This window comes from Bacillus rossius, chromosome 3, assembly GCF_032445375.1.
Source record: "Bacillus rossius redtenbacheri isolate Brsri chromosome 3, Brsri_v3, whole genome shotgun sequence".
In the NCBI taxonomy this organism is placed as follows: Eukaryota; Metazoa; Arthropoda; class Insecta; order Phasmatodea; family Bacillidae; genus Bacillus; species Bacillus rossius.
The window spans coordinates 112803338-112826210 of record NC_086332.1 but is presented as its reverse complement, the minus strand read 5'-3'; the positions used below and the strand labels follow the sequence as shown (position 1 = coordinate 112826210).

General features: G+C 37.2%; 1 protein-coding gene across 1 annotated transcript in view; it reads left to right on the top strand.

Moving 5' to 3' along the window:
- The window catches only part of LOC134531360 (trypsin-4-like), a 178056-nt gene that overhangs the window by 99000 nt on the left and 56183 nt on the right, over positions 1-22873 (top strand). Inside the window, exon 5 of the mRNA XM_063367059.1 lies at positions 4608-4758. Coding sequence (XP_063223129.1) covers positions 4608-4758 — 151 coding nt within the window. The remainder of the gene's footprint in view (positions 1-4607; positions 4759-22873) is intronic.

Genomic DNA, 22873 nt, shown 5'->3' with positions numbered 1-22873 from the left:
GCGGGCTCTCGTCAGTTCGTGAACCATGGACCATCACGTGAGTCGACATCTCCCCACACCACCATTGCTGGTGCTGCCCGAGAGCCTGCTACATCTCGTGACGGATCACCATCTTTGTCATCTTCCACCCTGACGAGACCATTGACGCCACTAACGTCAATTGCATCACGTCGATCGTCAAATTCTGCTAAGTCTACACCGTCGCCATCGCTACCGCAACATAATCCCGTGCTGAAGTGTACGGATAGCCATCGCTCCATACCAGAGTTCTCCGAAGAAGAACGGTGATCTGCGTGATGTCAAGTATAGCGTGAGATATTTGCAGTGTTCAAGTGTTGTCACTCCTTGTTGCGACAGTTATTGTTCCGTAGCTATATCAAAACTATTATGTGAACCAGGTGTGTACTAACTAATCATAATCATCAGTGACTTAAAATTACGTGTTATATTTTTATCGCCCATAAAAATTTATATGTTGTGTGTGAGACTATAGAGAAAATATACAAGCAGAACTTTATCTAATGAACTACACCTCTACATTGAAATGCGTCCTCTGTATTCGTCTGGTACCAGACGGGGAATTGTAGGAAATAAAATAAATCTAATGTATGTGTGTATGTTTATATTAATCCTCCATAACTATGCTAAATTAAAGTTTAAAAAAATATTAAATATTCTAGTTTCACATTAAATATTATTAGTTATTAAAAAGTAGCAGGGAAAAATTCCAATATAGAAATTATTTACATTTATAAAAAAGTTTATATTTAAAATAATGTGTTACATGTATAAAAAAGTTTGTATTCAAAATAATAATGTGTTACATGTATAAAAAAAAATTTAAAATTAAAATTTTCTACATTTATAAAAAAGTTTATAATTAAAAACATCAAAATGAATACAGTTCGACAGTGCTGGGAGAGGAAACTAATGTATATTACGCCGCCGCCAGGTGATGACCGCGAGAAACGTTTGTGTGCGTCTTAGGCGGAAGGGGAAAAAATTTGTAAGCGCATATCCGCTCACCGGCGGAAGCGCTAGCTCCGCCTCCTCCAGGACCACATGGTGGGGGGAATCTACCTTCATTTCTCTGTTGGACCCGCCAAGCAACACTGCACGGAGGACAAGGTCAAGGTTAAATTTCAAGGTCAAGGTCAAATTTATAGGTCAACATCATAGTTCAAGGTCAAGGACAAAGTTCAATGCCAACAGTTGAGGATAAAGGTATGGTGACCTGAAAATTATACTAACATGGTATCAGCACACTCTAGCAGACGAAAACAAGATGGTGGTATCCAGCAGATGAAGACAAGATGGCAGACATGTCGTCATACCAGCTGACGGTATATACCTGTATACCTTGGTATTGGTGGCGGTAGTTCGGTCTGTAGGTGGCTTCTGTGGAGGAAGGTTCCATTGTTTTTTTGCTCTTAGCAGTTTCGAACCAAGAACAGGAATCGAACTAATAAATCAGTTTTCTTATTAGTAATTTTTTTGATGAATTTTGGGAATTTTTCTCGAATCTCTAGCATTAAAATTATGGATTTTCAAGATGGCGGCCGTCACGAAAAGTGCAACGGTGTTTTTTAAGATTTTTACTTTTTAATTCGATTGATAAATTTTTTTAATGATATTTAAAATTTTTACCGATTTTCTAACATAAAAATTACGGATTTTCAAGATGGCGGACATTATGTCATACTACCTGATGATATATATGCTATGAAAGAAGTGGTGGGGGTCAGTCTGCCTGCATCCACAGTGGGGAAAGGATCTGTCGCCATTTTTTTTGCCCTCACCGGGTTCGAACCGAGGTCTCCGAACTCCATGTCGTAAATGTTTGTTTTTTAAAATATTTTTTTATTAAAATTTAATTAATTTAATTTTTTTACTAATTTAAAATTTTTTTCATTAAATTCGGATAATAAATAACAAAGTTAAAGATGGCGGCCATAACGGAAATTGCAACGGTGACGTCATAATTCAAAATGGCGGAAAACAAAATGCCAGAATGTTCTATAAAACTAAATTACGTCATCCAAAATGGCAGATCCAAGATGGCGGATCCAAAATGGTCGCCAGGGTCAAGGTCAAGGTACTACTTGTCCCATTATGCTGTGTCCCATTACGCTCATCCAAGATGGCCACCGTGACGTAAGAATCAGCGATGTGGCTCGGCACCAAGCACCACAGCCTGAAGCCTGATCTCGGATGCCCTATTATATACTACTGTAGTACAAAGGAATTTACTTATAACTTACTAGTAATTCTAAGAGGCTATGTGGATCGAGGATGAATAATAATGAAATAAAAAAATGCTGGTTTGATTTATACAACTGCCCTTTTACTAAAATTATTTACTTAGTATTTTCTTTTAATTTTTTTATCTTTAAGCACACATGTATTAAAATACATTAATTACAAACAGAAGGGAGCCCCTGGGCAACAAAATACATATAAAAAGAAAAACAACCATATCTCTTAAACACGGCCCTGTTCTTACGAGAGCTCGCAGGCTCAAAACAAAGATAATTACATTTTTAATTTGCTTTTAAAATGAATTTAACCAACTAATATGTCCTGAAAACTGGCGGTCCTGGCACCGGATGTTTTTGTAGATTAAAGTCCAGAAGAAGTCGATTTCTGAAGTCACTTGTATGTCGACCGGTGTGGGGAGAAATCTTGTGACTCCATGAGCCCAATCACGGACTGCTAATTTTGGCGGCGAAGATCCGTCCTAATTCTTGAATTTTATTCTTGGATCTAATTCTTGGATCTAATTCTTGGACCCCGCCTGTAACCAAAGTCCCAAATTGCTTAGACTGGTTAACAGGTGGCTAAAGCTGGGCAAGACTACGCCCAGGGAAAGGCGAAAGGGAGGGGGGGGGGGGAGATATGATGATCACTTACCCAAAACAGCGGGGTAAAGTCACGTTGTCTGGCTCCAGTAGTAGAGTTGGAAACTCCCGGCGCGGAAGTCCATGGTAGCCATGACGAGAACAGTAAAAAAATTTAGATACAAAAAAAAAAACTAGTACGGGCAGCCAATTTTAAAAATACGAAAAATAAGGCATCTATGCCTTGACGTTCGAGACTACATTTCGTAGTGCCGCGTCTTGGAAATAATACAGTGGCAGACTCTCGCGAATCGCGACGCCTGGTCCGTACGGTCCAGATGCTGCCCGCCAAATGTCCAAAAATGGCGTCGGCGCGCCTAATTAAAGAAAGTGACTGCGCCCATCAAAGAGGGGGGGGGGGGGGCGGTTGGTGATGACGCCTCCCACTGCCTTGCCCTGGCGAGTCACGAGTAACGACGAGTGGGGAACGACCTCTCGAGTTGGATCCGAGTCGATCCCTTACGGCTGGCTCGGAGGGACGAGGGCCGTGCTGCCCTCTGGCGGAGAGAAGGGGAAGCTGCCCGTTAGTCTGGCCACTCTCGCTAGATGTCGCGGGCATGAAGTACAGTAGACCCGGGTGCGAGTCTTTTCAAACGTCGCGCCCCATACTGGCGACCAATCGCGCTCGGACGGGCAGTCCGGGTCATCGGGGGTCTTTGGCTCACAGCACCTTTGGCAAGGGAGGACCCGGGGGGGGGGGGGGGCTGGAGAGAATCGCGGGCGGGGTGGGAATGGACCTCAACTGGAGACACAGACGTGCTTGGGCGTTGTTGAACCTGACCGGAGTTATTCGCGAAAGACGCCGATGTCAGGCTGTCTCTCGGAAGGGGTGCTGGGTGGCAGGTTGCCTTCCGCAAGCGTTTTGCTACACGACGGTGTTGGCTACCAACACCCGGGGCATGGCTCCAAGCGGGAAAAATATGAAGCCGGCTGCTTGGCTAAGACTAGCCGGAGAAAATTGCGGTTGACGAGTCAGAAAAATAAAAGGGGCATGAGTGCACTACACCGAAGAAACATGGGTCCGGCCGTACACTGGGCCGAAGAAGTTTTTTAAAAACTAGGCATATAAGTTTAGATAAAAAAATTAATTTAGGAAATAATATAATTTTTTATTATTATTAGAAATAATGGTGCCGAAATGCCGCATTATCGGCACATATCAAATACTAACTCATAATAAATTAGTACATATGGAAGGCCGATAGCCCGCAGTTACCTGGACACACATAAGTACAGTGTGCAGAGCTTCAGAAAAAACATGCGTTCTTAAAACTGCTCAAGATATCCGAATGTTGTCTGCTTACAAAAAGAATTTTAAAATTCCCTGAGGTAGTTCTGTTTACAGACACCATTTTAAAACTATATTATTAGAAGAATTTAAATGGCCGAAACATGGTTTTTTCATTATAATATTAGGTTATGAAATTCCTAGGAGAGATTCTTAAAATGACTCAGGGGATCTGCCTTACACCTTTATCTTTATTACTTGGCCACTTAATGTTATGTTTTCCATTCAAAACACACAGTTGCTCCATGTACGATGAGAAGACTGCTCACAAGCCTTGCAGTTAGAGGCGATACCATGCTAGAAGCACCAACTACCATTGCATAAAACCACTCATGACTAGGCAGGCCACTTAAATGAACAGTTAGGAGTTGTTTAAACACGTCACACCCTTGATTTATTGCAATATGGCGGCTGTGATGCAGAGCGGTGGCCCACCAGCTGGTGGTGGTGGCAGGCAGCATCTATCTCGGCAACCTCACCACTGTGCGGCTGGTCAGAAGAATAATACTGCACGAGGATTTCCACTATATCTCAAACAACACCATTCCAGTCAACGACATCGCATTACTACAGGTAATTACACCATTATTACTGGGGCAGCCAGACAAGTAAATAATACCTAATACTTTAACTCTGTCTAAAGACCTCACAGGCGCACAATTCGGGCTACCGAGCGGCCTGCTCAGGCCTGCACTGTCAGTATAAACTAATATGAATTAGGTTGTAGGCCGGTAGATAGTCGAGAATGTTGGACTGTGGGAAATACAACAATGGCAACTGTCAGACGGAACTGAAATTAATAAGTTTACCACCCGGCCTATGGTCGGGACTGTTGGACCGTAGGAATAACAACAGTTGTAAATGCCAGGCGGAACTGACGAGTATAAAGCTGCAACACAGCCGATAGTCGGAATTGTTTGACTGGGAGTATTACAAATCTGGCACCTGTCAGAACGAAAAAATGTGCATGAGTCTTCAGCCTGAATGATATTTGGGACTGTTGGACTGGGAGTATTACAACAGTGGTGCCTGTCATGCGGAACTGACTAGTATAAGGATGTCGCCCAACAGAGAGTTGGGACTTTTGGACTGTGAGAATTACAATAGTGGCACGTGTTAGGTAGAACTGGCAGATATTAGGGACTGTTGGACTTTGGGAATTTAAACAGTGGCGCCTGTTCACCCTCTATTTTATTGTACTACAGCGAAATGGTCAAAATATATTTTATAAGATTAATTTTCCATTTGAATTGTTTGTTTCTCCCATACATGCAACATTTTCCATTTTTTTGAGAATATACCATATTTTAAAGCTGCAAGTGAGTTTTTTTTATATATACATGTATGTAATTATGCCCATTTTTGATACACATATTTTATCATCGCATGATATTTTCCCCACGAACTGTTTCAACGTGTGTTCACTCGACCAGTTCGCAAGGTGTGCTGATGAACGTGAACTGACAGTCGTAACTGCAGGTGTGTAGGTGAAGGTAGAACAGGCGGCACTCTCTCAGTTAGACCTTATTATCCGAACTGAAGGCAAAACTGTTCGTGTATAGGGCTCCTTAAGAGTGAGCGACAGCCCGGAGATGGAAGGAGGAAATGACAAAGTCGAGGAGGAGCCACGGAGGTCACAGAATAGCCTTTCAAACAATTCAAGAATATCCTCATAGAGCGCTCTGTCGTAGCTGGGTAGCTGCTGTCAATCAAGCAGTATTAGATGCCGCCACTGTGTCTGGCTAGAGCGGTTGGGGTTGGGTTGGGCCGTTATGAAGAGCAAAACAGAATGGCGGGGGGGAGGGAGGGCGATCTCGTCCTGTGACGTAGCTGGGATGCGTAAGACGCAAGGAGTGTGTATGCGCGTCCGCTATTTTTGATCGTCAGTTGCTAGCGCGTGCAGTACATGTTCACGCGCATCAAAAAATCTGTCAAACTCAACTCGCCATAAATCAAAAACCATTTAGTCAAACGACGTCCAAATTTGTCAGTATAATTGTGAACTGTTTTGCCAACAATAATATCCGTTAATCTTCTTAATGTAAATAATTTCATTTAAATATATATAATAAATCTAGGAGGCCTTAACAAACCTAACCGTAACTTGATGTATCTGATTTTTTATTGCGAAGCATTTTAAATAAAGAAAAGAGAATTTTTTCTGCATGCATAATATTGCTAAATTTATAGAAATAAAAATTGTATAAGTTTCAACATTTGTTCCAAAATGCTTTAGTAAAAAAAAAAAAATATATTGTTGAACACATTTTATAGTTAGGTCTTTTGTTGCAGCCGATTTGGATAAAATTTCAAAGAAAATATACATGTTATATGGCACGTCATCAGCAAAACGAAGATGCAAATTTTGTAATTTGGTTTCAATTTGTATTCCAGGTAATTTAAAACACCTAGTAACATTTGAATCGTTAAGTGCAGAATGTAAGTAAGCCACTTTATGCATTAAATTTTTCAAAGTGAATTTACTAATTTTCCATTTAAATTTGTTTTTATTGTGTTTATCATTATGCATTAGGAAACATCTATTTTAAAAAAAATCCAAAAAATATTTCGAAGATAATATATTAAAAGTTAGTATTGATATTACCTTTTGAAACATATTAATTTGGAATTGGAAACTTGTTGAGACTGGATGATGATTAATTTATGTCACTATCTCGTGTGCATCTGAAAATAGATATAAACAATTTATTTCGACAAAGCCTACATGCATACGTAGATTTCAAAGTGTAAGGGATTTGAAGATATTTACAAACTCCTGGAACATTTTAAAAACTTAATGTACATAACATCCTATTATAGATATTTTATACAATATTAAAAAATGTCCGACTAAACATTTTCTTGCATTCCAGATAGCGAAACTATTTTTAATGTTTTTTTTTCTCAACTCAATGCATTAAGAATTTAATGTCTAAACGAATTTAATATTGTACCTACTAAGTAGTTATGTAATTGTTTTCAACCTTCAAACACTACTTTTCATCCTTGCCACTAATACGTGATCGTACAAAAATATCCTTTGGACAAAGTTTTAAGGTAATATTAAAAAAAGGTAATAAAAATAAAATTCCTTTAAATGGATACTTATTAAGGTTAGGTATTGTTTTTTTAAATCCCAACTTCGGTTTTTATTGTTCTTTTTATCAAAAATTATTTCAGCTTAACGTTTTAAAATTTTTCTAAAGTTTATTAAATATATTTGTTAAAAAAGTAATAACATTTTTAGATTTATATAGTTTTTATTCCCACACCACACAGTAATGGTTTGTAACAAAATTTACGTAGGAAAATATTTGAGTAGTATAGAAAAGGGGCTCCTGGGACAGGGTTCAGGGTGAGGTGCCGAGGTGCCGACCGCCATATTGGATTGTGACGTCACAGCGGCCATCTTGTATGGTCGTGACCTTTGACCTTGACCTTGACATTTGACCTTCAAAAAGTGCCAAAATTCTCCAAAATTAGGCAAAATTTGCCCAAAATTCCTTAAAAATCGCCTAAATTTCCATTTTTTTGGAAAACAATTCCATCGAAATATCTCAAAAATTACACAATTCAAAAATTAGGATTTCGAAAAACCTCAAAAGTCGTTTCGCCTTAGAAAAACTCAAAATCCTGAAAGCGGCTTAAGCATCCTTAGAGCTAGTCGCTCTAAGCCTCCGAGGTCATGACCTTGAAAATAAGGATGCCATGGCAGCCATTTTGAATCATGACGTCACCGTTGCAATTATCGTTACGACCGCTATCTTTAAAATCTTTATTTACTATCCGATTTTAATATAAAAAAATCTAAATTATAAAAAAAATTAAATTAATAAAATTTTAATAAAAAATATTTAAAAATTTACTTTAACGACACCGAGTTCTGAGTCCTCGGTTCGAAACTGGCGAGGGCAAAAAATAAAAAATGGCGACCAATCCTTCCCTCACAGTGGCTGCTGGCATACTGACCCCCACCACTTATGTCAAAGTATATATATCGTCACCTAGTATGACATCATGTCCGCCATCTTGAAAATCCGTAGTTTTTATGTTAGAAAAACGGGAAAAAATTTAAAAATGATTAAAAAAATTAATCAATCGAATTAAATAATAAAAATCTTTAGAAATACCTTTGCACTTTTTGCTACGACCACCATATTGAAAATCCGTAATTTTAAAGCTAGAGATTCGAGAAAAATTTCAAAATTCATCAAATAAATTTGTAAGCAATATACTGATTGATTCGATCGTTTCCTGTCCTGGGTTCTATCTTTGGTTAATGTAAAAAAAATATTACAATTATTTAAAAAATAATAATTTCAATAAATCATGATCAAAATTCTTAAAGAGGCTAAAAATCCTCTACTACCATCATCCTAAAAGTCATCATGTCCACCATCTTGGAAATTCGTAATTATTTAGCTATAACTCGGGAAAATTTTCAAAGTTCATTAAATAAATTTGCAACTAATAAAATGATTAGTTAGATTGACTTAGGTCCTTGGTACGATTCGGAATGACGATGAAAACAAAATTAAACATAACAACAATTCAACGTAATAGTGACAGGTTCGATAAATAAAGCAACACATGTTCTTTTTACATAATTTCTATTCTACTACAGGTTCACTTGCGAAAGCCAGCAAATATTATAAACATTTAGGTCCGCATAGGCGTGAATTGACTAATTCTTATCTCCAATCGGCTTATATTAGACAGAGTCCAACCAGAACCTTTACATACAAAGTCCTCCTCTTCTTGACAGAGTTTCTGGATACCGTTTTTAACAGTTTGCTTCACATTGTCAGAATATTAAATTACTGCAGCCGATGTCTTGAATGCACACTTCTTCACTTCGTCTTCGAATGGATACGGCTTTCCATATATACAGTCCAACCACAAGTTATATTTTAATGGACCGTTTGTTGCTACGTCAGCAGTAAGCTGATTTATTATGTCCTCTCTGATATCATCAAGAAAATTACAAATGTCTTTCGACTCACCTAACGTATTTAGATAATAGTAGTCTTTCAATGTTCCACGAAATGCATACTGCGCCAAGTAGAACCCATTATCATTCACTTGTAATGCGCCGAACACAGTCTTAGGTTTATTTTCATGTTCAGACGCCATACCAATCGGTTTCTGCACATCGGTTTTCTAGCTTGTTCTCTTACGAGTCTCCAATATAAAGCGAGGAGTTTAAATTTCTACAGGTAGTTCTTCAGTAGACTCACGGACTTTACCGTTGCATTTTTTCACATGTTGTCGCAAACTATCAATACGTGTAAACCATTCATGACACTCATCACAGCGAAACTTTATACGAGAAGGATTCTTCTTACATTTACTCCGTTCATGTCTTCGTGCTACATGAGCAAATGCGAACGACATATCGCAGTAGCTGCAAGGATACCGGGGTGATGAAGACGAGCCTTTCAGTCCCGATAAAGATACTAACGTTGCCGCAGTTGCGCCATCTTCAGGCATACTCTTATGAACATCAATGCATCGTTGTTGCACCGAAACCTTTACTTTCTGCCGCGCAGCAGGACCTTTGCATGTCTTCATGTGCGTTTTCATATTATCTTGTCTTGCAAATTGCTTGTGACATTTCTCACAAACAATCATTTTACGATAAAGGTTCTTGACAAATTCTCTCTTCTCATGCTGTCGATCATTGCTGTTGTTTGTGAAAATCTTGTCACAGTAACAGCACCGATGTTCGTTAGTCGTTGTTGAATCACCAATCATTGAAGTCTGCATCGAGGGTGAAACGAAGTTCGTCGAGATTTCCTGTGTAGCCAGCACCACCGACATTAAAGTCTCTTCTGCTGGTGGTATCTCGACTGTTGAAGTCTCCTCCAGTGTTGACGTTGACGTTGCCAACGGAATTTGCCCCACCATCGTCGTCGCTGAAGTCATGGTTCCCGTAGACGATGGTACAACCTCCATCGAGTTCGACGTTAAAGACGGTAAAGATGCCATCGAGTTCACAAGAACAGGCAATTACATGACTTATGCACCAGTAGAATCAAACTAGGCGATCCTTACACCATCGACGTCAGGTTTGCTCTAATGTTACGGTATTACCTGTACCAACACATTACCAAAACATCACCCATAAAAAAATTTTAAGAATGCAGATGACATACTCAGACAAAAATAATTTTAGCAAAAAAAAAACTGTCTTCAGCATTATTGGTAAAAAAAATAATACACACAAACTAGACAAAACGCGCATTACAAATTCTACCAAAATTACGTGTCACATTTAGTTTATTACATTTAGATAAACGATATAGGTTAGGAAAAATAAATGAAAAATTCTTTAATTCAATAATTTATTTAAAATTTTACATTTTTATACAAAGAAATCTGACACGGTATATATATATCGTATACATTTTTCAGTCCTTGCAACATTCATTTTTATTAAAATAAATTATTTCGTTTTAAAAGTGACAAAATACATCTAATTCATACAGATCACGCTACATCAGATCAGGAGTGTAACACCTTAGAGGACCAGAGATGATGCTAGAAACCCACCTTTACAAAACTTATAATGTTTTTTCAAGTAAACTTTTCGTGTAACCTGTACACCGCACTTCTCACACAGAAATTTTACACGGTCAAGATTTCTTCTGCAGCCATTATTTTCATGGATGCGTGTACTTCGTAATCGTTCAAAACGTTTACCACAGTAGCGGCACTGATACAGAAATTCATCGCAATTACCATCGCTTCCCCGATGTCCAACTTGCAAATGAACTTTGCTTTTACAATGCCTAATCAAATTACTTTTGTTTGTGAAATGTACACCACATTGGTCACACGGAAATGTCACACGTTTAGCGTTTCTTCTACAGACATGATTTTCATGTCTTCTTGCATGTTGACGGTATTTTAAACTTTTGTCGCAGTACGTACACAGATGTCTCCTCGTTAGACCTAGAGTCACCGACGTCTCGGAAAGTATATTACTTTCAATGTGCACTGCCGTTGTAGGCGGCGAAGTCCCGTATGTTGCATGAGCTGGAGATTTCCCAGTCGACATTGACAGATCATCTGTAATGGATGTCAAAGAATCGGAAGTATACACGACTGATGCAGAAGCTGGGAAATGCACACAAAAAATTTTATTTGCCAAATGAGGAGTAGTTACAGGTATCGGAGTCTCCTCCGCTGTTGATAATGCACACATTGAAGTCTCTTGGAGTGAAGAGTCAGTAGATACAGTCATCATCGGGATCTCTGGAGACGGTAGCCTCGTTACCATCGGAATCTTTGGAGCGTCCCTCATCGTTGTAATCGGGATCTGCTTCGTCATCATCGCCTCCGTCGTCAGGGACCCCGGTGAAGACGCGAGACCCTCCGCCAAGATCTCTGCAGCCGTTGAGCCCGCCACCATTGGGATTTGTACCGATGTCGACGTTGCTACCAATGAGTTCGGATACACATGAATATTCATATATCGGACTTATATGCAGACAAGTCAATCCAACAGATCTGCACTGTACCACTACAAGAGGTGGACTGACGGACCTGCTGTCTATGACTCGCTTAAATAACAGTGTCCGCTTGAATAATACTCAAGTCAACACACGTTCAATTGTCATTACTTAAATTTTTTTTAGAAATTTAAAGGAATACAAGTTTAAATTATATATTGAAACAACTAATTGCACATCCTACACACACGGTTCATTTAGACTTACTAGAAGGACCAAGAGTCTCTGAACAATGGAACTTTCAGAATCCAAACATAATTTAAACTACTCAAATTTAAATTTAATATGTACAGCTACACATAACCTCCAACTGACCCCTAATGTCTACAACATATGACAAAATTATTTTATCCGATACCAGGCTATGTACAAGTCAATTATTTTTTGTACCTCTCATCTACAGTTCAGGGGACCTTCAGTGTTGATATATCTACAGCCAAGATTTGCTCAGTACCAAGCATCTTCGAATTCCTAAGCATTCAGAGTCGATCCTTCTCAAGCCTTACGACAAAAGTCTCCGAAACAAGAGACCTACTCTATAAATTTACTAGACATTTATATGCTTGTCATAGCACACGTGTATAAATATCTTCGTAAATAACCCAACATATTATCAGACCACCAGCATTCGATTTAAGCACATACAGTAGACACCATCATATCCATCAACACAAGTCCATTCTACATTAAGCTCCTCACTTACTTCCATCAGTCTACTCAGCTACACTCAGCACACAGAAACTAAAAGAAGTCAATTAACAACCAATTATTCATTTACATTCGAACATTTTACAGCATACCGGCGGCTAGTTAAATAATCCTGACAGTGAACATGTTAGCAAAGTTTACATTTATATAGGACCAGGAATCCATTGACCCTTCAGAACCTAGCTACACATACACAGTGCTGGATGCAAGTTAATTCTTCACTCATTTGCCATCACTGACACTCATATCACATTATAAGCACTCAATTCTACACTCATTTTCCATCATCGTCACTAAATTCGAGACTAATTTTCTATCATCGACACTCAATATTAGTCACTCATTTTCCATCTTCGACACTCAATCCTACACTCATTTTCCATCATAGACACTCAATTCAATACTCATTTTCCATCATCGACACTCATTTATACATACTCTTTCCAACTTCGACACTCATTTTCCTTCATCTACATAAAATAAAATGCAAGCTTGCAACTCCCGCGCGAGGGGTCAATGTTAATTTGCAGGTGATGGTAGGCGTGTTTCGATCGTGTAGTCTCTGTCTCTATCCTTGACAATCTTTTTAATTTTCTTTGAGGTTAACGTGCTTGAATTTAGGTACTTTTGACTAGACGCACGGGGATAAGTTTAAATTCGTATGCATTGGAATATATATTTCTACATGAGGTAAGACAAATACATAGATGCTACAATGTCTGAGATAGGTATCGAACACCTGTTCCTTACCCTATAAGAGACTAGCACTTGTTTGACCTATCTCCTCTACCCTACTTTCCTTTGTGATATAGAAGGGACATGGTTGTTTTCAAAAATGATGGTTAAAATGTCTTGGGAAAAGAGTTCTTTGTAGAAATTACTATGAGTGGTAATTATTTTAGTCGAAGTGATAATTTAATAAAACATGTAAAAATAACGTGAAGGTTTTTTTATGTGTAAACAAATCATTGATAGGATAGATTTGTATGTATAAATGGTGGTATACCACATCGCTTGAAGAACACTGCATGGTATATAATGAAAGATTCTTGGGCTCAAGAAACTAAACTATAGGTAGAAAGGATGATGCGGTTCCTAAGATTAAATGAAAGGAACTTTGTTGATTTTTTTTACTATTACTAAGATGATTTAATTTAGTTTGGGATGATGGGTTGAAGGATAAAATAATAAAACTGGAATTTGCTTCCAAATGTGTTACCTTATTTTGGCGTGCTTCTTTTTTAAATGTAGTTTTGACTCGAGTATTATAGTAAATGGTTCTTGATTTGACTAGTGAATTATTCCATCCGGTGCATGTATATAAGCGAGTCCTAGACAGCAGGTCGCTCAGTTTTTTACTGACGTCGACGGTGTAATGATCATTTAGTTTGATGCTACTGGTGCATAAGTCGTGTAATTGCCTGTTCTTGTGAACTCGATGGCATCTTTACCGTCTTTAACGTCGAACTTGATGGAGGTTGTACCATCGTCTACGGGAACCATTAATTCAGCGACGACGATGGTGGGGCAAATTCCGTTGGCAACGTCAACGTCAACACTGGAGGAGACTTCAACAGTCGAGATACCACCAGCAGAAGAGACATTAATGCCGGTGGTGCTTGCTACACAGGAAATCTCGACGAACTTCGTTTCACCCTCGATGCAGACTTCAATGATTGGTGATTCAACAACGACTAACGAACATCGGTGCTGTTACTGTGACAAGATTTTCACAAACAACAGCAATGATCGACAGCATGAGAAGAGAGAATGTGTCAAGAACCTTTATCGTAAAATGATTGTTTGTGAGAAATGTCACAAGCAATTTGCAAGACAAGATAATATGAAAACGCACATGAAGACATGCAAAGGTCCTGCTGCGCGGCAGAAAGTAAAGGTTTCGGTGCAACAACGATGCATTGATGTTCATAAGAGTATGCCTGGAGATGGCGCAACTGCGGCAACGTTAGTATCTTTATCGGGACTGAAAGGCTCGTCTTCATCACCCCGGTATCCTTGCAGCTACTGCGATATGTCGTTCGCATTTGCTCATGTAGCACGAAGACATGAACGGAGTAAATGTAAGAAGAATCCTTCTCGTATAAAGTTTCGCTGTGATGAGTGTCATGAATGGTTTACACGTATTGATAGTTTGCGACATGTGAAAAAATGCAACGGTAAAGTCCGTGAGTCTACTGAAGAACTACCTGTAGAAATTTAAACTCCTCGCTTTATATTGGAGACTCGTAAGAGAACAAGCAAGAAAACCGATGTGCAGCAACCGATTGGTATGACGTCTGAACATGAAAATAAACCTAAGACTGTGTTCGGCGCATTACAAGTGAATGATAATGGGTTCTACTTGGCGCAGTCTGCATTTCGTGGAACATTGAAAGACTACTATTATCTAAATACGTTAGGTGAGTCGAAAGACATTTGTATTTTTCTTGATGATATCATAGAGGACATAATCAATCAGCTTACTGCTGACGTAGCAACAAACGGTCCATTAAAATATAACTTGTGGTTGGACTGTATATATGGAAAGCCGTATCCATTCGAAGACGAAGTGAAGAAGTGTGCATTCAAGACATCGGCTGCAGTAATTTACAATTCTGACGATGTGAAGCAAACTGTTAAAAACGGTATCCAGAAACTCTGTCAAGAAGAGGAGGACTATGTCTGTAAAGGTTCTGGTTGGACTCTGTCTAGTATAAGGCGATTGGAGATAAGAATTAGTCATTTCACGCCTATGCGGACCTAAATGTTTATAATATTGCTGGCTTTCGCAAGTGATCCTGTAGTAGAATAGAAATTATGTAAAAAGAACATGTGTTGCTTTATTTATCGAACCTGTCACTATTTTGTTGAATTGTTGTTATGTTTAATTTTGTTTTCATCGTCATTCCGAATCGTACCAAGGTTCTAAGTCAATCTAACTAATCATTTTATTAGTTGCAAATTTATTTAATGAACTTTGAAAATTTTCCCGAGTTATAGCTAAATAATTACGAATTTCCAAGATGGCGGACATGATGACTTTTAGGATGATGGTAGTAGAGGATTTTTAGCCTCTTTAAGAATTTTGATCATGATTTATTGAAATTATTTTTTTTTAAATAATTGTAATATTTTTTTTACATTAACCAAAGATAGAACCAAGGACATGAAACGATCGAATCAATCAGTATATTGCTTACATATTTATTTGATGAATTTTGAAATTTTTCTCGAATCTCTAGCTTTAAAATTACGGATTTTCAATATGGTGGTCGTAGCAAAAAGTGCAAAGGTATTTCTAAAGATTTTTATTATTTAATTCGATTGATTAATTTTTTTAATCATTTTTAAATTTTTTCCCGTTTTTCTAACATAAAAACTACGGATTTTCAAGATGGCGGACATGATGTCATACTAGGTGACGATATATATACTTTAAAATAAGTAGTGGGGGTCAGTATGCCAGCAGCCACTGTGAGTGAAGGATCTGTCGCCATTTTCTATTTTTTTGCCCTCGCCAGGTTCGAACCGAGGACTCCGAACTCGGTGTCGTAAAAGTAAATTTTTAAATATTTTTTATGTTATTTTATTAATTTAATTTTTTCTAGAGTTTAATATTTTTTTATATTAAAATCGGATAGTAAATAAAGATTTTAAAGATGGCGGCCGTAACGATAATTGCAACGGTGACGTCATAATTCAAAATGGCTGCCATGGCATCCTTATTTTCAAGGTCATGACCTCTGAGGCTTATAGCGGCTAGCTCTAAGGATTCTTAAGCCGCTTTTAGGATTTTGAGTTCTTTCTAAGGCAAAACTACTTTTGAGGTTTTTCGAAATCCTAATTTTTGAATTGTGGAATTTTTTGAAATGTTTTGGTGGAATTTTTTTCCAACAAAATGGAAATTTTGGCGAATTTGAAGGAATTTTGGGCAAATTTTGCCCAAATTTGTAGAATTTTGGCACTTTTTGAATGTCAAATGTCAAGGTCAAGGTCACGAGCATCCAAGATTGCCGCCATGACGTTACAATCCAATATGGCGGTCGGCACCTCAGGCACCTTACCCTGAACCCTGTCCCAGGAGCCCCTTTTCTATTCTACTTATTTGCAACACTAAAAATGTAAACAAAAACAAAAATTAATTCTATAGAGTACATGATAATGAGCTTTTAATTATTCTCATATTCCATACCAAAGTTTTCAAAATCCCTTGCAGCAATGGTTTGTATTATAAAGAATGTTCTTAGACAAAATGTTTTGGATGAATATTATAAGATTTAAGCACAGTTTGAACGGATTTTATGGTATGCCTAAGAAGGGAAGTGTAATTTTTTTTTAATTATACCACACTTTTTTCATTCCCTTGCAGCAATTTTTGTGTAATCAAAAATTTTTCTACACATAAGTTTAAGATTAGAATTATTAAATTAATACAATAATCGTACGGATCCAAAGTTGTGACCTTGCTATGATTTTTTTTCCTTCTCCAACTCTTGTTTTTTTAACCCCTTGCAATATTGGCTCGTCTCGTAAAAAATAATTTTATACAAAAGTTTTAGATAAAAATTATAAGTTTTACAAAATATTTGCACTGATTTGTTTCTTCTAAGGGAGTAATGGTTTTTTTATATCCAACCCATATTTATATAACCCCTTTAAAAAAAGTTCGTCTTATAAAAATATGTTATAAGACTAAATTTTTAGATCAAAATTAAAAGATTAACAAAAAATTTGAACGGATTTGGTAGTGTTTCTACTAAGGTCGTTTTATGAATTGTTTTTAATAATTCGCCCTTATTTTTTGACCCCTTTCAGAAAACGTTTCTCTAATCCAAAAATGTTTTAGACAAACGTTTTAGATAAAAATCATAACAATAATACAAAAATCGCATAGATCCGAAGTTATGCCTACATTGGGAGTTATGATTTTTATATTGTCCTCAAACCCTTGTTTTATCAACCCCCTGCAGTTATGGTTGGTCGTATAAAAAAATAGCTAAGACCAAAATTCATTGCATTACTTGTACAAATTTTAATACGTTCAAACGAATATGGTATTTATAATATTATGGGAGTTATAGCGATTTTTCGAGTTTTCGAAAAACCTTCCCCAATTCTACCACTTTGGTCAGATATTGTCTATTAACGAATTTGATCGAGATTTTCCACTTTCAGAATTTATTTATCAGTTTAGAAGTGATTGGTAAAAAATTGCAGCAGTTATCGTGTCCACAAATTGTATTTGTGGAATATGAAACGAAAAACTATATAAAATTTCCCATAATTCGCACCGTGGGTTCGGCTACAAAAGGTATTATTTACTTGAAATTTACCTAATAACAATCAGTGTAAATCGTGTCGGTAGTAATAAATATGCAATGAAAGAAATTTCGTTAAAAGTTGGGTATACAGTGGCGCACCCAGGTTTTTTTTTTTTGGGGGGGGGGGGGGGGTTTAAACCCCCTCCGAAAATGTGAAGAAAAAATCTAGAATGGAAAAAGTAAAAACATTCCCAGTCCCAGAAAAATAGGTACGATGGTCTATGGGCAGCGCTCAATCTACCAAACTGTGTGAGATGTTTTCACGTCAGCGTATACATTATGGTGTCGCCAGAAGACTATGCTTACCATGCAGCACCTAGCAATATCTACCCGGCACCCCCTCCCCTAATCGTTATCCCTCGCTCTGTTAGTCGATGCATTTTCATTTTCTCTTACTTAGTCTGTTTTCGGCTACCGTGTAACATTACCGAAGATTGTGGGAACTGGGCAGTGTTCTTCTTCGCGAGTTTTAGAACTGATGTTGATAGTGAGTGCTGTATCAGAATGTCTAAACGTAAACATGGTTTTAATTTTTGAACTACTTCTCCAAACGACCAAAGCCAGGAACTAGTTATGATGCTGAACATGAAGGTAAGCGGCTTGCAGGGAATTGATAGATTTCTCATTTGTGTGTCAGCTACTATACTGTATTTCAAGTAATTGTCCATTTTTTTTATGTTGCTCTTCCGAGAAAAGTGCCTGTAAACACAAACAAGAGAGCACAGACCCTGTTTTTTTTTTTTTTTCAAGAAGCCGGGAAGTATGAGGATTAAGCACCACTACCACTATAATGGAGAGGGCGGACGTCTTTCTCGGAAGAGAATCGTCAAAACACGGACAACTTACATGAAACACAGTAAACCTGCAATTCATGATGATGGGTAGATTCGTGGCAGGAATGCAGGTTGGACAGAGGCACTTGTGATATCACGTGGCTCTAGTCGCCAGAGAGCATACATTACTGTGCAATACAAAAACATTAATTCTCATTTCTAGACGAATAATTCCTACCACAGAGCAGGCACGACCCACTGATTGCGTGCATGTCTTCACAAGTATTTCGCGATGAGTAAACAACTGTTGCCCTGCGCACATTTTCCAGGAAATGGTCTGTCAGTACAGAACCCAGTCCCCAACTCACCCGTGCCCAAGAGCGTCGTCAGCCGATAACCTGGGGGGGGGGAGGGGGGGGGGGGGCAAGTTGATATATGGAGCCATGCTTTAACAGTAGATTATAGCAGCGCAGACGGAATACTTGGAATGGAATAAGTGAAATCATTCGAGTTTCGACGTTCGAGACTTGCTTGATCGTTCAAACCAATCATATTGCCTTGTCGTGAATAATAGTTTTTTAGTAGTGTTTTTTAATAGTGTACCACGAACATTTCATTTAGCATGTCTGCAATATGTATCATCAACTGTATTTGACAGAACTGATGCAGCATTGTTAAATATGAGGCTTTCGTTTCCTAGAAGGACAGACGGAACATTAGAACAAGTCTATTTTTATAATTCATTCAAATTCAGTGACACAATTCTTTTACTGATGCTGTGTATTAATTATTTACTTTGCTATGTATTATACTAGATTAGATTTAGACAAAAAAAAGAGTATTCCTGAAAATTAGGGACTTCCAAAATTACTATAACCAGTAAAAGATTTATAATATATTACCTTTAAAGTGTGTAATGTGCGAACTTTAATACATCGTGTAAAAAGTTGTAGTTAGTACTTCATTTCGATATATATTTTTCCTTTCCTTTGGCTTCGGGCCTTCAGTAGTAAAGATTGGTGATCGCTGATCAGTGTTATTGTAGTATTACATTCAGGGGCGCAACAACTAAATTTATGAAGAATTATCGATCCCCCCTATTGAAGCGGGGGGTCCGGGGGTCCTCCCCCGGGAAAATTTGTATTTCAAGGTGGAAAATGGTGCTATTTAAGCAGTTTTATTATCTAAAAATTGATTACACAGCACTTTCTTTGCCCCCGTTTGCCCCCACTTCAAGGTTTCAGAGGGGGAAAAAAATACCCTTGCCTCCCCCTGTTGTTGCGCCCCTGATTACATTTATAGTATGCTACCGTGAATTACTTAAATTTTTTTTACAAATTAGTTTGTGTTATATAAAACTAAGAATTGTTTGTGTGCTACTTTTATCTCAATTTTTGCATAGTTTTGGACTTATTTATGCAGTTTTAACTAGACATTATATGTGTGAATTTTATACCCTTCGTTTTTACTCGTAGAGTGAACTTAATTTGTGTGTGTGAATGCAGTAAAAAGCAAACCATCATTGTCAGTGATTTAAGTTGCACAGAATGTGGATTTTAATGCATGCTATGATTCTCATGGTATTAAAATAATACTGATTTTGAGCGGACGAGACCCTGGGTTTGATAAAGGTATCTTTGTTTGATTCTTGTCTAAAACAAAATTTAGTACCGTACTAAAAATTTTTTTTTCTACCAGCAGTATATTCAATAATTAGATACAAAAATTTCTTAAATAGCACAAATTTTCACCTAGAAATCCAAATTTTCCCGGGAGAGGACCCCCGGACCCCCTCTTTATTTTTGAAACCGGTGTTCCTTCATAAAAAAACAAACTTAAAACACCCCCCGAAAAAAATTCCTGGGTGCGCCTCTGTGCGTATAGAATTAGGATTAAAAGTAATGCGTACTACATAAAATATAAAAATTTATTCTAAAGGTAAAATTGTTTATTCATCTAGCTCTGCAAATTATGTGTAAACAGTTTTGGGAGAGCATTGTTTAAATCATATTTTATATAATATTATTACTCAAAATAAATTATTAAAATTTTACGTTTGTTTCGTTTTCCATAAAATCTTAAAACATCGACAAATGTGCATTTTTAAAAAAAGGGGAGGAAAGTATTTTCAGTACATAGTTGTAAGTTTGTATTGTAAAAGTAAATACGCAAGGAAAAAATTTTAACTGAATCTGTTTCTAAACACCAAACTGAATTTTTCTTATGTGTGGTTGGCCTGAAATTGGTGAAGAAACATGTTAAGCAAAGATGTAACTCGTTGGATCACATATTGTAGAACCAAATGTATTGTTATCATTAGTTTTGCATGGATTTAACACAAAATTACATAAATTAAATATGATGTATTTGTTCTCGTCGTATTGTTTTAAATGGAAAATTACCATGTTAGGTTTAGCCATTGTTTTCATTTAAAATCGTAATTTTTCAGACTACACCATCAATTGTAATATATTGACATAGTTTGACATAGTCTGTAGTCTTGTTGTAAACGAAATACGTTAAACAAATTTTATGGGCATAAAATTTCATAAACTGTAATTCAATTTCTGTGTTATAATAAGCACATGATAAAGAAAGATAAAAAAATGCAAAGGTCTCGTTGCGACCTCAGCTTATCATCCTTAATTAAAGTAGTAAAGTAACATACCAAAATTCTTTGTGTAAATAGATGCATTTTTGGTTGTCAATTCCATTTGATTTTTTCTAGTGTTTTAGTTGCAGAGCAAATCGAAAACAAAACATCATTATTTCAATAGTCAGTCTGCTAGCAAATACCTCCCAATTGTAAATATATGTGGTAAAATTATGATATTGTATTAACACAAATAATACAAATAATTTGTAACAAAAAGTAGAATTAATGATGTGGTAGTTAAATTGCGTGAATGAGCCTATGGTGAACCTAGCATCCAACCAAATAGTGGTCAGTACACACTTCGAACTTTCTTGTACGAAAATGTGTACCCTTAAATATTTCGAATGCATATTCGGAAGTTGTGTTTGAACCAGTTGGGAGTTTATTCGCTCAATATTAATTGTTTAGGCATAAGGGAAAATAATGAAGGGAAAAATGGAAATATAGTTGTTAAGAGGACTACGTCATTATTTTAGCGACATGATGCAAAACAGGCAATATTTCTTCGAAAGGCGATCCGAGATTTTTTGCATTCTGACGTTGCCGGGGATCTCCCGTTCTCATTCCGTCGCTTCTGCATCCTTCAGGGCATGCAGATGACAACGGGCGCCCAGTTACAGTCTGCCCTCGGGGTATGAGACTCGAGTACCCTACTCATAAAATTGTTATTTATTCATCCACTTAGACATCATTATTTTCAAATTACTTAGTTACTTTTGCTGTTTACATCGTTTCACCTTTAATCGTCCCTGTGGCAAGTTATATCATATATTTGCGAATATAAAATAGGTACTACGTTTAGTTTTTAAAATTACTTTTACGAGATGTAAAGAAGTAGGCCTACACTCGTTCATGGGATAGACTATATACCATCTGAAGCCAAAAGCTTGTAACAGCATGAGTTTGTGTGTGTATGTATATGTATGATTATATATATAATCACGAACATTCCGTTGATATTGTAATGCAAAGGTAGAACTAACATAAATAAACCAAAGAAATACTACCGCTTACGCAAGTTAATTAAACAATAAATTCAACTCTAATTTTTATGACTGCTATTGATAACGTTCCAACGATCACAATATGTGATAACCTGTGATCACGTTAACAGTGTCTCTTCTCTTACACACATTTATATATTGTCTTCGCAAACCCAACGGCTTTCAGAAATGATAAAAACTTTACGTCCATTATAGAACGCACAGTGCGGCATATTAACGAGGAGTGATAACGGACAAAATCTAATCTGCCATGTTCCTGGCAGCGTAGTGGCTCTAGATTGTTACTTATTCAACTATATGCCCTCACCACTGACCTACACGGTATACCTTCCCACTCTTTGTACCATGGCTGTTACCCTGATGATGGAGATTACAATTTCTGGCGAAAGAGTAGCAAGATTAACAACATTAACACTGCTTTAATCTTTAAGTTGAGTGACTTCAATATATTACGTAAACAGCATTGTAATAATATAACTTTATCATGTCACGAAGATTAAAAAATATAAGAAATAGTGGAACGCTAGCTTTTTTGAACTGAAATAACATTGGTACGCAAGCATTTTAAGATTTTTTGTCTTTAACTTCCGTTACGTAATTCTCCATGATGCTTTCAAATGCTCGTTTCAGAAAAGTTTTAATTTACAATACAGTACTGTGCAGACTTAAATTCAGTCAGACATCTCGGTCTGTTTTAATTTGTACACTGCCG